Here is a 16,927-nt window from a genome sequence, read left to right on the forward strand (position 1 = left end):
ACATAGAATTCAAGTGCAATGGATTATGGGGTTATTTTGGTCCACCAAAAAAAAAAATGAAAGTTTGGAGGCCAAACATTTTGTTGTTAAAAAAATAAGAAACTGAACAATAACTAGTACCTAGTGTGTACACTGGTACTTTAATTCAAGAATCCATTTTCTATAGGGTAGAATTTAAGTAATAAAGATATCGAAATAAAATGAAAAAGGACAGTAATCGTTTACTATTCTTGTGCACAAAGTCAATGGGGAAATCAAAGATGGCGGAGCCCGGAAACAAGGAAGTTGATGCGATCATTATGCTCCGCGAGCATCGTTAACTGCTTGGTGCTTTCTTGGCATGCATGAAGTCCATGGGATTGCATCGTCCCTTCCCCTCAAAACCCTCTGGAAAACTTAATTTTGGTCCTCGTTTTGGGACTGTTCTTATGGCGTGTCAATTGTGGCGCCAAACAGTCTGAAATCGTCTTTGTTTTTTTTATAATGTTATCAAGTCCATGAAAATCATGAAACTTAAGATGCTACGCTCCAAGATATGTTGCTCTCGTGAGACGTTCCTGTTAAAGATACCAGGCCCCCTACCCTGAACTGAACCACCAAAGTGGAACTTTTCATCTCAATGAACAGAACATCGCTTGTGCGAGTTGAATGCGTATATCCTACCGAAGGCTGTTAGTGCGTACAAAGGGTGTTGTACCATGAGTTTTGTGCCGGTACATCGGGAATTCACGCGCACGCTTTACCTTAAACAAAAGGGTTAAAATGCAGAAAACGGAACTCATTGATCTATCGAGTGAGTAAACTTATTGGACAATTTGAACAAATCGAGGGATGGCTATAATAAAATATTCACCGCAGATTTTGTTTTGTTTTACGACTTGGGCCACTTGATGGGAACATCGCCGGGAATGACGCAGCAGGCGTGGCCGAAGCTTGCCGAGGGGAGTGCCGCAAGGCCCTGGGCCCAGGACACGGTCAGTGGGTCGAAGCATTCCACGTTTGGAAGAGGGTCTTCGTTCTCGTCCTCCATGCCTCCGATGATGTAGGCCTTGTCACCTGAAAGGCATAAAGTAGTAATTATTCGCTCGGGGATCGAACCGAGTTAAAATTGAGACATGCACGTCCTTAGGAGTGTTTTAGGGCAATGATGATTGTCGTAGACGGATGTTTGAGTCTATATCGAACCCTGAGCTAATTATTTTCCTGCGGCCAAGTATGGGTCGTTTTCCAATTCTCGGCTTCGTCTCCGTCTCTGGCCGACATGCTGTTTGGCAATGAAGCTGGAGCCGAAACGGAGCCGGAACCGGGGTTTGGAAAAATGCCATATGAACATAACGCGCATACGTCAGTGGTCAACGGATTGGTCTCTCGGACTTTACATCTCTTAAATATCCTCTTAAATATCTCTCTTTAATATCCCCAAAAAGATGACATCAACCTTAAATGAAAAGTATTATGAGACTAAACACAAAGAAAGAAAGAAAAGGAAGCATATTTTGGGAACGGAAAAGGTCCTAGCTTTGGGGCTGGAACGTGTTGTCCCACGTCGAAAAAACAAGCGCTTTCAGCACTTGGTCACCAAATCGTTTCTTTCTCATGACAAATTCAAAACCTTTACAAAAACATAACTAAAAAAACTCTGATATGTTACCGTCACCTTTTGATATTTCTCACGCATTTCCATTACGGTAAATGACAAAAGAGGACGTGTATAGATGGTGTCACTGGACCAATGCGCAAACTAAGTGCGTGCCTGCTTAGATTCCGAATCTATAATTGACTGTATACGTGGCTGTAAGACCTCTTTTCATGTTTGCAAGGATATAATGATATAAACAACATGACACAACGGCCCACATCACGAATTGGTTGCTCGTCGTTTTCGTTAAGACGCTTGGTGGCAGCAGACACACTTGAGCATGTGCACATTCATAGCTAAAGGGTACAACCAAGTAAATAGGCCAAAAACCCCGTCTGCTGAACTCATTAATAAAAGTTATACACTCGAATTCTTCTTTATTAGAGAGTTCTGACTGCATTGGGGAATTGAAGACATACATCTGGCCTGGCTTATAGGCTTCCAATTCTGAGAATTTTGGATGCAATTCGCTCTTTTCACACTCCCGTCCGCCATTGGGCATGCAGAGCCTTGATCTGGCAACTGTACGCAATAATAAAAGCCGGTTCAGTGATCGGAACCCCGACACGGGAATCACTGAACTGGCTATTGTCATTGTGTAAAGTTGCCAGATCGACGCTCTGCATGCCCTTGGCGGAAGTGTGAAAAGAGCGAATTGGGTCCGAAAGTGGCGCTACTTAGCCATGTTGTGGATGGATCCTTTTTCAAAATGGCTACTTTTCCAGTTTGGAAAGCATCCTTTTAGGGTTGCATGGTCTTCTTTAGGTGAGCATTTCTCCAAAAGGTCATCGGTCAACCCACCGAAAATTGAAAAGAAAATGAAAGATGACATGTTAATCATCATTTTTCTGTGCAGCCTGAATACCTGTCAAATCTTGATGTGAACATGCGCAGCTGGGTTAATACCAAACTGGCTTTAAAGACCTTTCTTTTGATTGTAAACATTGGCGCCATGGGCAGCCACAAGCGCATAAATCGAAGCTGTGGTTGGCTGTTATTTTTCCAGAAAAATGTCCCCATAACGCCTTCAATACATAGTAAAAATGCATGCATGTTTAGGAATAACTGTATGTTGTATGTTTGCTGACAACGTTGTTTTTCCAAGTATCAAATAATATTTTGGTTATCTGTGATACATGTAACTCGTTTTCCTTTTTGCAGTGTTGAACCTTCCATAGTTTTGGAACCCGTGATTGGTAAAATGTGCAGTTTACCAACCAAGCGTAGAACGGTCTATTGAAAAGAACCGGTGTGCTTGCTGCCACCAGTAAAAAAATATCCTATTGCACAATGTGCTAAAAAACTGTTCGTGCGCCCTCACTCTGTAAAATATTATAAGAATTTTACATCAACCTGACGCAAAGCCTTATGACTGATTTGTTTGCGGTATAGCCTATTACATTAGATTCAAAACAACCAGATGGTGGTCAAGTGGTAAGACGTCTGCACCAGCAAACATGAAGTCGTGGGTTCGAGTCCCACCCGAGTGATATTTTTTCTAAGTGTAAAGTAAAGCCCAATAGTGATCATCCGACGTAAATTCCATCTCATGAATAGAAGAATTTCCAGCTAAGCCAGAGATTTACCAACAGTGACCGTGTTTGCATCATGGCGGCCCTGCCAGAGATCGGCCACGAACTCCCAGGCCTCGTTGCTTTCGTCGTACGCTTCTATCGTCGACATTGATTGGCTCTTTTCGTCCGAAGCGCTCGAGTCCCCAACGAATCCGCCAATCATGTACAGCTTATTTGCCATCTCTAAGAGGCTCGCGTGGCAGCGTGGAACCCGTAGATGTGCCATGGCATTCCATCTTTTTTTCGAAATGCAAAAGTAGAAATGAGTCGTTCACAAATCTCACTCAATATGTTCTCATTTTGAAAAATATAAACAATGAAATTATAAAAGTACAAACTTAGTTTATTATGTCAAATCTGATAATATAATTCTGAACTGTGCAACACAATAATAATGGTGTCTTTCCCATAAGCAGTGCAATTCTGTTCAAGGTCAATTTTCCACAAACTTATGACCTTTGACATGTATCCACATGGACTGTTTGGAGTTGAATAGTGTTGGCGGGTACAAAAGTCTTTGCCTACATACTCCAACAGCGCCTTCCATACTTTGGGGTCCAATTTTGTTCGTCTGATGTAAGATTTTGTGAATTCAGGAAACATTCTTTCAATAAACATGATATTTCAACTCACTCATTGCGGAAGGGATTGTAGCAGATGACGTCTGCGGGCACGGTCGACGTTTCGGCCATTTGTTCCTCTGGGTAACCGCCGGCTACCCAAAGTCGACCGCGGTAGACCGTGACCGCCACGCCGTAGCGTGCAGACGGCAGCGGGGCCACGTAGTGCCATCGGTCAGCGTTTGGAGAGTAGCACTCGACGGTAGCCAGGGTCCTAAAGAACATGTTTGTGGTTAAATTAACCAAAAATATGAACAATATTTGTTTGCATCGCAAGACCAATTTCAAGGAGGGTGGGTGTGGGGGGGGGGGGGGGGGCATGAAATTGCGGACAGCTAACAAAGTTTCCCTGAAATCTACCGACCGCTGGAAATTCGAGGAGCGGAATCTGAGACTTGGTGGCGCTGTTCCGGTGGCATCGTTTGCCAACAGTTTAGGTTGGTAACACACATCTCTACGGAAAGTGGTTTTCGGCTACACTGTACTGTATTGTACATCACCCCTAAAACCGGAAGATCACGACGAGGACACAACGGACAATTCCAACTTCACCGGGCCAGGACCGACATATATGCTTCCTCATTTTTCCCAAGTGGCGTGTACTAACCCTGACTCCTTGAGGGATGCCGTTTATATATTTGACGAAACCCAATTTCGACCACTCTCACCACACCTCCAGTTTAAATCCCTGGCGGAATATTTTGGAGGACACCAACCAAGTACCAAGTAAGTGAGTAAGCAAGTAAGTACTTATAGGCGCATTGTGTAATACTAGTAACCCGTAGCAAAGTTATTCATATACGCAACTAAGGCTACACCTATGTTGCTATCAAGAACGAGTCGATTTTGCAGTGAAAGATTTTAAGGCTGTGTTTTTTTTATACCGTCCTTCTTGGTCTTGTCCACCGACCACGTAGAGCTGTCCAAACAGCGCCGTGACCTCGTGAAATATCCGGGCAGCGTTCATGGGATGTGCTTCGCTCCACTTGCCAGCTCGGACGTCGTACTTCAACACCGAACTCACGGGTTTCAGAAAATCTTCGCCTTCGGTGTGTGGGTCGGATCCACCTATTGGATGAATACCATATAAAGGTAGCGTGTATGAACGCTTGAAACTTAAAAGTTTGTGTTGATGCTTTGTTCAATACAATGGAGTTTGTATCAACTTACCAACGACGTACAGGAAACCGTTGAGACAATGTACCACGTGGTGATTTCGCGCAGACGGCATTCTTTCCAGTTCGCGCCATTCGTTCTTGTCCAGTAGGAACGCTTGCACCATCCGCCCTGCAGTCTCCGATTCGCCGTCCTTAGCCACCCCGCCGACGGTGACGATGACGTCAGATTTCTGCCTCCTTGCCAAGAGTGTCGTAACGGGCCACGCAATTGGTCCGCCGGTGAGCGCTTTTGGGTTGGACGCTGTGATTCGGTAGTCGCTGGCGAGACGCGGTGCGTGAAAACGGGCAGAAAAGTTGCCAGGGGATGTGAGTGTTTTCACGGTGCTTGGTGCCACAGAAGATTCACCGTTTACATTGTACTGAAAGGAAAAATAAAACGCCGTTTTTTCATTTGATTTCAATTTTACAATAACTATTTAGCGAGTATAAAAAAGGAGAAGACAAAACATTCAATTCAATGTTTATGATAGCACACTATACTCTTTCTGTTTTGACACACCATTGGCCAGGGGGCGGGGCTTGTGGATGCAGCTCGCAGTGGACTATTTTCACTCACTCCGCTGATTGGTCGAAGCGATTGACGGGGCGTCACCTGCTGAGAAGTAGTCGATGATGATTGGATGATGGTTGCTTCCTTTGACTTGTCTGCTTCACTGTAAAGTGGCTGTTGGAAACAATTTACATACCAAATAGATATTTGACATTTATAAGACGCCTAATGCAATAACATTGCTTTGCCTTGACAAGCTGATTTATTTATCTTTTCAGGCTTGCCTTTCTTTCAGCCGCAGAAAGTGGGATTCGAATTCGAATGTTAATTGCGTTTTCAGAGTTGCTACAAAGAGATAAATGATAAATATTTTTCAATGATACAATTCACATAGACAATTTGAAATGATTTCTGCAGCGGTTCACCCCTTCAAAATAAAACAGCGTGAAAAAAATTCCCCGAATTGTTGTCCATTTGAAAATCTTCTTGCAAGTGTATTCCCGAATAATACGACGGAGAGCTCAAGGAAATCAATCTGACCTTTGCCCAAGCGGAAGAAGTTTTGGATGCTTTCGGTTGTTGTGGGCTAGACTGTATGGTGTTTCTTTCGCTGATTGGCTGGGAAGAATCCAGAGGCGTTAACGTTGGCTGGTTAGACAAAGGCGTTGATTGGTCGATAATTCTCGCGTCTTTTATCCTTTGCTCTATGTCACTGGTCTGAAGTTGGATAAAGATAGAATTTTTTTTTTTATATGCATTAAACATTTTAAATTTACATTTTTTGAAACCCAAGACCTCCAGTTAAGGTAAATAAAATAAAACTTTAAAAGGATGACGAAAATACTCACTAATGGCCAAACGGGGGTTTCCGAAGAAGTAATATGCAAATATCTATTGGACTCTGTGACGTGTCGATCATTAATTCGCAGACGGGATACATTTGACGACGAAGGTAGAGACGAGGTTGTTGATTGGTCAATGATTTTGGCCTCCTTCAGGTCCTCAACAGTCATGTTTTGAAGTGGCTGAAAAAGGATTAAAAGTTTTAATTTGATTACTCCAAATGTCGACACACACATCTAATTCACTTGCCAACGTTTTACTACACTAGGCGTCACAACCAATAGAAACAAAAGTGAAATAATTGTGTTGAAAATGAAAGAATGTTCACATCTTTTTGACACATACTTAATATTAGGTACACATATCTTGACAGACGATGGCTTTTGTTTTTAGCTTACCATTTGCAACCTTTCGCAGGACAGATGAGCAGATTCCGATGACACTTGATCTTTTTTGGTTGGTGTTTTCCCCAACATCGACCCAGTAAGGGATGCATTAGTACCGGTACTCGCAATGGATGACCGCTGTATGTGAACTGCAATGACCCTTGACCTCACTTCCGGTATCTGCATCAACGCTTCATCCGTCTCAATATGTTTTGCGAGTTCATCCAAACTGACCTGTTGAAATCGGACCTGCCTCATGACGAGTGGCGCGCCCCTCAGTCCCGCCTCGCCGTTTGCGTGAATCCAGGTTTTGGCGGCGCCGAGGACCTCCAATTCGCTGGAAACACTCACATTGTCGTCTGCTAGGAGATCAGCGATCACTTCGACCGGGCACTGCAGATACTCCTTCGTTCGGCTAACGGCCAAGAAGTTTCCCAGGACAAACCTGCGAATCCTGGTGGCGAGCGACGTTAAATTGGCCCGACTGGCGACCAACATGGCGCCCAGGCAGTTCTCAATGGTGTAGTTTTGAAGGAATTCTTGTCCCAACTCAACAATCCGAGTCACTTTAAGTGCGCTCGCCACTTGCAAAATCTCGCAAACAGTTACCCACGTGAGCTCAAGCTCCGCCGTGTACATGTAGCGGAGTATGCGCCGAAAACCAGAGGCGGAAACCAGACTTCCCAGCACAATTCTGTTCGGAGTGATAACAGCAGCACCTGACTGCTTTCTAAGCAGCAACCGCAGGAAATAGTCACTGTGTGTGGCCAACACAACTCCGTGGGCGGGAAACTCGTCGCCCCCAACGACGACAATGACGTCACACAGTTTCTTATTGGCCCAAAGGACGTACAGCGTGTTCATACCATTGAGGGCGTGGTTTATCAAGGGGGAGTCTGTGGTCGTTTCCGAGTTGCGGCGCTCCCGGTGCCGCTTTTTCTGCGCGGTTTTGTTTTTCCTATCTAAAATGTCAATGAAACAAATTGGTTAGAAGGGACCGAAGCAATTTCACTACCTGAAACAGATTTTACTGAACTTTTAGGGTCGGCCTACTTTAAATAATTAGATTTCCTCCCATGATCAACAATGTCATGTCGCTATAAAATAATTAATTAACTTAGTAGATTTTCCAGTTAAACCTTTTGACTAGAAATTAAACAAAAAATCTACCCATTTCGATGTAGATAACAGTTGAACCTAGGCTAGCTGAACCGTAATGCCCAGATAAGTTTGAAGATTTTTCGGGAAGTGAAATCTGAATAGGCCTTATTTATAGCCCTATATTTTTTTTATAAGAGTGCTTAGCCATAGGCTAGCTTCAGCGGGTTTGACGACGTATAGTCGTGTTCCCTACGTGGCGCACTTCGAAGCTTACCCAACTTTTCTCGTGTAGTGTTGCCAAACCTCTTTGTTGATAAACCTCAAATTCATGCAGTGAAATACTGGTACTTTTACCTTTTTAGTGCTTGCTATTTAACCTCTGTGAACAATTTCGGCTTCACAAAATTTAATCCGAAATGCTAAAACGGTCGCGTCCGGAAATTGGGCACAAATTGGCGGAGCGTTCCCTAACGTGGGGCACTTGAATAAATCTCGGAAAACTCCAAATTAACATTTAAGAATTTCTGTAAACTTGATAAATTCTGATAACTCATTATTATCTTTACTTACAAACCCAGCCAGATTTTTGTCAGAAAATTATTTTCTTATTTTTCGAGGCATTTTCAAAGGGTTCACTTTGAACTTGAAAATAAAATCGGAAAATCACTCCAAAATAATTTTTTCTTTGAACTTTCTAACGGGTAAATAAACTCGCGATTTATGAACGGGAGTGTTTAGAACTTGATTAAATTTCACTTTCTGTGAAATTTCAGTTAAAACTTTTGCTCTAACTAGGTGCTACAGGCGAAAAATCAAAGTGCGCCACGTTAGGGCTGCGCCACGTTAGGGTACATCAACAATATTCATTGCACCTCCGTTCGTAGGGAAGTAAAGGCGCTGGAACCTGGGCCAAGCCATAGGCCTACCTCTTTAAATTCCAAAGAGTGAAAATTCACTCCATTCGAGTGAAGATTCACTCCCACAGTCGGAAACTAGGGACTAGACCTTTTTGAGTGAAATTATTGTCTTCAATCGTAAAGATCGAGTTTTCACTCGAGCTTTGACTGAAGTGGTTCCTTTTTTTTCAGACTATTTCAATCCATTGCGAACTCTAAATTTTCATTAACAAATAAATACTTATATGAATTTCAATGAGCTTATCACCTTCCGAACCACGCAAATCTTCGCCAATCGACGGCGATTTACTCCCCCGTGTTTCTTTGGCGATTCCGCGCCGTCTGGCCGGTAGTTTCTCTGCATGATCGGCAGTGACTGTTGGCTGTGTTTGCTCCGTCGCCGAGTAGTAATTCTCACTACCGTCACTTTCTGCGCCGTCCATGGCTTGGAGACAGTTTGACTTCTTATAATATCTCTATGCCATTCTGTAGATCTTGGCTAACACTAACAGTCTGCCTTTCATTCAGAAGAATGCTACGTCGTGCCTCCTATTTCAACCGTACCTTTTGCAGCTCGCAGATATGTCTGAGCATTATTTTCATTTTTATCACATGAAAAATCTTACAATGTATATTCGTCACGTTGGTTTGTTTCTGCGTAGTGTGCGTCGTTTCCATGCGTACTGCGCTATCCGGTTCGTTAGTAAAAACGTCATACACGCGCGCGCACCACTGATTACTAGCGCCCATTGGATAAACGCTCGAGTTGCGTTAGCTTCCGGTTCCAATAAAGAACGCGGCGCGCTCGTTGTGCGCGATTACAACACGCATGCGCAGACATGAACAAATTGGGTATTTATGGAAACGCCTGTGTGGTGCATTACCTGTCAAATCACTAGCACAATAATTATGCTAAAAACTCATGGGTAAACTTGGCCCCGATATGACTGAGTCTATATCTGCACAGTCCTTTTCAGGGGAAAAAAATGACGCTTTTCTCGGCCAAAATGATCCAGAAAAATGTCATGTTTGACCCGGAAAAGTTTCATTTTGACCAGAAAAGGGTAATTTTGGACCCCAAAAAGGACTGTGCAGGTATAGACTCAAATTCTGGGTCAATTATTCTGACCCAGTGCATTATGCAAACGTGTAGGAAACATTCATATTGGTGCTGTGTGTATTAATATGTGACACACACACACAACGTGTACAGTTCATTGAATAGAAACGGCTTGAAATACGAATGCTTATGCCAAAAATGTCCACCGCGTCCGATGAAACAACCGGGTTTTGTCGTCTTTTGTCGGGAACGGTAAGACGGTTAGTTTCCTTTCAACAGAACGTTGAAATACGATAAGTAGACAATCCAAAAACATGAACTTTTCGTGGATTTTCAGGTCGTAATGCCCCTCTAAGTTCTACTGTTCACACTGCTGGCTCATAAATATATTGCAGCATTATATTTCGCAGTCGACATTTGTCTTGTTGGGAAGTGAAGCGAATACTGATATGTGGCATGAGGATTTGTCTTCTAAACACTAGATGAGATCCTATTCCGTGTTTTAAAACAACTTAAATGTGTCCTGGATGAAAACATAACCGTAGCTGTAAGTATCGAATTCAGTTAATTGGTTATGATTAAGTAATATGCTAGACACCTGTAGATATATTATTAGCTACGGTATGAAGAAAAAGTTCGTGTGTTTTCGATCTCCTCCTGCAGATCGTATCGGCTGTAAAGGCCTATACCTTTGTCGATGCTTACTGCTTACTGCTTGTCCCGAAACCCGCCGGAGTCTACGAGCGCTGTATGGATGAGCGTTGAATCAACTGGTTCCACCTCTGTCTGCCCCGACTCCTCTTCCCTTGCACTGTTCCTTGGGCTGCTACATGAAATTTAGAGGTCTGCGGCTGTGTCGTGGTAACGAAAAACTATAGCAGCCATCTTGCTGATATGTTATCCGACAATACTCATCTTCCTGAACAATGATGTATCTCGGAGGCTCTCAGAAAATATGTTAGTATATTAATAATCATCTACATAAGATTTATATTAAGCCAGGTTCGCGTATTACACTCCAGACTACACGCGCAGGCACAACGCACGGGTTTTCCTGGATGACAGTTGATACAGTTTTGGCTACCATATGGAACGCCAAATATAGCAAAGACGAAGTCAATATACTTTTATGGCGATGTGAATCATTGACTGTGTATATGGTCGGTCTACAGTTCTGGAGACAATTTTACACGTATTTGTATTGGACCACAACGCCACTAGTTGGGCAAAGATGTGAAATTTGAAACTGGTTTCTTCGAGTGATCCGTAGTTCAACGCAATTTTGTGCTAGACAAATTTGTCAGTGGCTTAACCTTTCTCTGCCGGCCGGCATCTTTGGAAATATAGTCTTGGTGTTTTTGATTCTGCCAAAAAGTGACACAAGGCCGTCAAAATGGCTAAGGCTGGTGCTCGCCAGGGCTGGTGCGCAGTCCTTTGTCTGCACATGACGTGGTTGTTCAGCACGGGTCTCATCAAGGGTTTAGGGGTGATGTTGCCGTCCCTCGTCGAGCAGTTCTCGGCCCCGACGTGGGTTATTGGCTGGATGGTGACCATCGTCAGTGGTGTTGTCTGCTTCACAGGTATATACTCTTTGTTTCACTAAGTCTCTTCTATTTTCAGATTCCTCGCTCGAAGCGCATTCGTGTTGGCCTAGTTATGATATCAAAATGTCTCCGTGCATAATTTGAGCGTGCCCCTTGTCACATTTTGTGTGTTAACCTTGACATCAATCTTAATAGTTGTACATTTCCCTGAAATAGGAAAAGAGCCAATATACAAAACAAAACATTTTTATCGGTAACTCGCGTTAACAAAAAAAAGGACATGGCAAAACTTTAAGTACCTTGCATTTGAATATTTCCTCATACTGCGCACTGTTGAAAGAATCTTTTCAGTGCCCTTACATCGTTAGGGTATAACCCGGATTATGCTACCATAACAATTATTTAAAAAATAATCAATCATGAAATCTCCAGAGGGATTTTTTTCGGTGATTCATGTTACAGTACCTCGCGTTACAAATTGTCCGCTTCTCTCTGGTACAAGTTGAAGCATTATCAGAAACCACTAAACCACAAACCAAATAAACTCTTTTGGATGATGATTTTTTTTTCTTCTTTAAAAACAAAAAAAAAACTCACAACAACACTTGCATTTTGCATGTGAAAACAAGATGACGAAATTAAATCCATAATTTTAGTCCCCCATATTCCACTTCACTGGCAAACCACTAAAAAAAAAGGTCTTGTTGTCCCCTTTAATTTGAGAGAAAATATGAGGTTGTGATGCATGTAGTTCTGAATATTTCATAGATTTTCCACTTCTCGGCTGTATCCGCTTTTCCGTGGAATTGCCCATTCATCGGACCGCTTTCAATATTCCGTTTCACTTACCACGATGTAAATAACTTAGCATGCAGTGTACATAACGGCTCGCTAATTTTGACCTGGAAATCGGACAGACCCGAAGTATACAGCGAAGGTAAATGTCGCACTGGATTGTGGGACAGGTTCCACTTTATACTGCATGGATTTTCTAGAAGTGCAAATTGTCCCACAGTGCAGCGCAATATATACCTAGACTGCATATACTTCTGGTCTATCGGTATCAGCAGTAGTCTGTCTCCTTCCCAGGTCCTCTGACGGGAGTTTTAAATGCATGGTTTGGTCCACGCATTGTGGTCGTGGCCAGTGGTATGGCGGTAGGAACCGCCATGGTCGTCTCTTCTTTTACAACTGATGTTCTCCAGATGACGTTAATCCTTGCCCTAGTCGCTGGTAAACTCAAGATTTTATTCAGTTCTTGTCACTTCATCCTTTTATCACCAGTTCACTTTAATTAACCGTATCTATTACTCATCCATGATTAGGTTTATCACTTGTTTGGAATACTGATCCCTTTGCCTTTGAGAAAGATTCTGCCAAGATGAAAATGTTTGGACCCCTCACAATCCATATTTTTTTACTCCAAGGAAGCGAAATAATCAAGTTAAAACCAGTTCAATTGATACAGCTAAGTCAATGATAATTATACATACTTAACACAAGAAAGTTTTAAAGTTTTGGAACAAAAATGTTACAGGAACACACCACCTTGGTGTGGGGAAAAAATGAGTCTTTTGTTTACATTAATGTCCATCCCTTTCTTCTTTTTATATAAAACCATTCTTTCCCAGGACCTGGTTTAGGTATTTCCTTGATTCTAACGAGGACCTTGGTTGGTATGCATTTCACTGACAACTACGCGACGGCCAGTGGTATTGGGAGTTCTGGTCATGCCGTTGGTCTGGTTCTTATTGCACCCTTCACACAATTGCTGCTGGATACGTACGGGTGGAGAGGCGCCATGCTCCTTCTCGGAGGGTTGTCCATGCATCTTGCGCCGTGCGGTGCTTTATTGCGAACTCCGCCAAGAGAGACGGATTCGTACGAAACACTTCCCGCTTCGGAACACGATCAGCTTGTTAGTCAAGCACACAGCGCAGACAAGAAGACCGCGTGCTGTAAGCGTAAGGATGACATCTTGGCTCGATTCGGATGCTCCGTTTGTCTGCGCGTCGCTTATTGGCGAGCGGCCATTGTTCTCATCTGTTTCCGCTTCGTGCCAGCTCTCTGGGTGGTGTATTTTGTCTCGCACGCCCAGGCTAAGGGTTTTTCAGCGTATGACGCGGTGATGTTCACTACAGCCGCCGGAGCGGGTAGCTTCGTGTGCAAGATCGCGTCGGGTCTCGTGGTAGACCGAGGCCTCATGAGCCTACGATGGGCTATGTCGTTATGCATCGTGGTTGCGTCATCCACTCTGATCTGCATTAGCTGGACCAACTCCTACTGGTCGATGATGGTCAATGCCTTCTGCCATTACGGCGCCAATGGAGCCGTGGGGTCATTCTGCGATATTTACACCAAGGAATTGCTTGGAGTCGAACACCTTGGCTCTGCTATGAGTTGGATGGAGCTGATGGCGGCCGTATTACTAATGGCTTTTGGATTCTTTCCAGGTAAGACAAAAGAAAATTAATAGAGAATGCAGCTTCAAACCCAGCGAATAATCAAGTAATGACATCTCGGAGTTGCAGCAGTTTAATCCAGAGGGGTGACAGCTGCGTCCAAATTACCTGGCTACGACCGGTACTTGTAGCCTACAATTAAGCGCCTAGTGGAGGCACCTGAAGCCATCTTCCATAGACCTTCGTGTTATTGCAAAACTAGACGCAGCCATTGGTACAGTAAACCTCCATGATGACTTCTGTATACACTGCCCCCCCCCCAAAAAAAAGAAATGGTCAAATTTTGCCCACCCTTTTTTACCCAACGTTGGTACAATAGTCAACATCCAAATATTTCGAGCGAAAAACGCCCAGCGGCCGTTGGGCAAACACGTTTACCTAAACCTTGGAAAATATTACAGACGGAACAGTCGGATACTTTTAATCATCCATTAGTTTGGTACATGTAAAGAATCAATTGTTGGTAAGCCATTACCCCAAAAAATGGTCAATAAAGTGACAAGTTGTTGGTTCGTATTTTGTCAATTATTGGTTACTAAGAAGAGTCCAATGTTGGGTACTGTGAACATTGTATCAATTAGTGGCAGTGAAATTGCCCAACAAATGCCGAAATGAAGTTTCCCAGCTTTCATTTACCCAGCATTTTTTTTTTTGCATTGTATGGAAAAGGTCTTTTGAAACATTTAAAACCCTTTACCTTTCTTTTTAGGTTGGATATACGACCAGACCAGAAGCTTCGACTTAGCTTTTGTTATCATGGGAGGTATACAGGCTCTGCCGTTGGTGTCGCTGTTTATGGAGTGGGTCATGATGAGACGTCAACAGAGGGCGTGATTTGCTCCTTGACCGGTATCGCCTTGACGAAACTTGAGGCAAAGTAGTCTTGTATTGTGTTTACCATCTACCCTACGCATTCAAGAACGTTAGAATCCATTCAACTAGCTGACGTTTGCGTGTGCACCGTCTGATCCTGTCCAGAAATGCAAAGGGCTTATACGACAAAGGTGTAAACGAATCCTAACATTGTCCGGTTGTTGGGACTTTACAGAGCATGCAGGGAGAGTAAACATATGATATATAGGAAAAGGTATCCCATAGCTAATTACTGGCCGTAAAGGGGGATGTTAGAGGTTCACTGTTTCAATGGGCGCGGCATATTAGTGGCGGTGCCCATCTCCTCTCCTCTCGCCGTCTTACCTTCCCTGAACGAATCAGGTACCCATTTTATCACTTTTGGGTCGTCAGAGAGAGTTTTCCAGTTGTTGGTCCGAATGGGATTCAAACCGCCAACCTTCCACTCCGTAGCTCCACGCTCTAACCGCTCGGTTACGAGGCCTCAACATATATATGAACATACAAACATTCCGAGGACGGTAACACAAAGATACAACAACAAATCCTTTGTTGTCCTCGAACGTAAACCTTTTGTTGGAACTGGTTCTCAAATGTAAGTGTGTGTGCTTAGTCTACGGGAGAGTGTTATTATCATAGCAACAAAGGGAAACACAACGCCTTGTCCTCGGACATAATGGTAAAAAAGGACTATGTGCATATCCGGGTTTCATTTGTATACACAGCCACTTTCTACCATTACATTAAAATTGTATCCCCTTCTAAAAGGAGGATGTCTAGGGCTACTTGGTCAAATGGGACATGTGTCATCTCGTTTGTTATTTGGTATTGTGGTAAAATTTCGTAAAGACCTATTTACTTAATAATCATGTCAACGTTGCCTTAGGCCTATGCGGTCATTGTAAGATCCCGGATCAGTAGTCTGGTCAGAATCGGGTTCATATAACTGACAATAAATTCCAGGACAAAAAGCGATAAAAGTGCTTAATCTTCTTTGTTACTTCAGACTTTTGCATTGCATGAGGGATAAAACGAAAATCTCAGTGTGAACACTATCATCGTGTTTTGCTCGTTGTTCACTTAATTTGCAGGAATATTAACATGGGTATAATACAATTCTGCACTGAAGTTATGACAACGGTAGATTTGACGGAGCCTCTATTCGTCGTTGGAGCTTATGCAACATATGCTAATCATATCATAAAATGGCTTTTATGTTTTTTTGTCTTTTGCATGGGCATAATAAAATTCTGCACTGAGTTAACGACAGAAAAGTTTGTGGCTGCACGCTATAGAAATATTAATTTTCAGCATTCAGATATGAGAGAATACGGAGCTCTGGAGGTGCCATCCAAAATGTTGAGATGCTGAGATAACTTTTCACGGGATGACGACATCCCACAGGTAAGATGCCAACGTCCTGAGATGTTTTATCACGGGATGATGACATCGTACAAATAGGATGTCGCCATCCTCAGATAATGTATCGATGGATAACGACATCCCAAGGGTAGGATGTCGACAATCGGAGAAAATTCATCGCAGGTGACGACATCCTGAAAGTAGTGCTTTCTCAGGCTCCACTAAACAGCATTCGAAGATATCTCGGGATGTCGACATTTTACTTTCAGGATGTCGACATGATCATCCCTTGTTATATTGTGTCACAATATTGGGATCCTACTTTCAGCATTGTGCTACCCGTGATAGATTTATCCGACGATGTTGGCATCCCTCTAAAAACATGTCATTATCCCGTGATAAATTAACTCAGGATGTCGACATTTTTCGTATAAGATGTTGTCATCCCGTGATACATTATGTCAGGATCTCAACATCTAGTCATGGCACCTCTGGAGTTCCGTACCGTAGGGATTAATTTGTGATGAACTTTATTTCATTGCTTTCATTTGTACTCGCAAGTTCCTAAAATGAAGAGTTTGCTTCGCTTTGCATTTAATATGGCCGACACGTGAATAAAGTCTATACATCGCCCTGAGCTGGAGGTTCCAAGGGTTCCATAGCAGTGTCCACACTTTTCGGTAGCTATTTCCATGTTTTACGGCTGCTCAGCACAGAAGTTTGTAAAGCAATGTCCTTAGCGAAACACGTTTACTAGCTAAAATGTCACGTGATAGCATGTATTGCTGCTGTTGTCGATGAAACATACATGAAAATTACTAGGGTGTAAACGTTTGGATCGGACAAGATCCGGGGCCATTGTCAAACAGCATGCTAAGCAGACAGATATCCCCAGCAAAGAACATTTTTGCGTCGTGTCT

At 43.1% G+C, this 16,927-nt stretch overlaps 3 protein-coding genes across 3 annotated transcripts; 1 reads left to right on the forward strand and 2 right to left on the reverse strand.

Moving 5' to 3' along the window:
• Position 1: 1 nt before the first annotated feature.
• LOC119737816 (kelch-like protein 41) lies at positions 2-3,443 on the reverse strand. Its single transcript, XM_038212431.1, has 2 exons — positions 3,226-3,443; positions 2-1,056 (listed from the first exon to the last, which is right to left on the reverse strand). The coding sequence occupies exons 1-2, from the start codon at positions 3,437-3,439 to the stop codon at positions 872-874; spliced, it is 399 nt and encodes a 132-aa protein (XP_038068359.1). The 5' UTR covers positions 3,440-3,443; the 3' UTR covers positions 2-871.
• A 399-nt stretch (positions 3,444-3,842) lies between these two features.
• On the reverse strand, positions 3,843-9,406 carry LOC119736467 (kelch-like protein 13). Its single transcript, XM_038210484.1, has 8 exons — positions 8,996-9,406; positions 6,743-7,692; positions 6,350-6,526; positions 6,042-6,218; positions 5,568-5,675; positions 5,004-5,370; positions 4,718-4,901; positions 3,843-4,047 (listed from the first exon to the last, which is right to left on the reverse strand). The coding sequence occupies exons 1-8, from the start codon at positions 9,168-9,170 to the stop codon at positions 3,843-3,845; spliced, it is 2,343 nt and encodes a 780-aa protein (XP_038066412.1). The 5' UTR covers positions 9,171-9,406.
• Positions 9,407-11,180: 1,774 nt separating this feature from the next.
• On the forward strand, positions 11,181-14,627 carry LOC119736468 (monocarboxylate transporter 12-like). Its single transcript, XM_038210485.1, has 3 exons — positions 11,181-11,367; positions 12,963-13,784; positions 14,503-14,627. Exons 1-3 carry the CDS (start codon positions 11,181-11,183, stop codon positions 14,625-14,627), a joined length of 1,134 nt encoding a protein of 377 aa, XP_038066413.1.
• Positions 14,628-16,927: the final 2,300 nt, after the last annotated feature.

Source organism: Patiria miniata, unplaced genomic scaffold, assembly GCF_015706575.1.
Source record: "Patiria miniata isolate m_02_andy unplaced genomic scaffold, ASM1570657v1 HiC_scaffold_3, whole genome shotgun sequence".
Lineage (NCBI taxonomy): Eukaryota > Metazoa > Echinodermata > Asteroidea > Valvatida > Asterinidae > Patiria > Patiria miniata.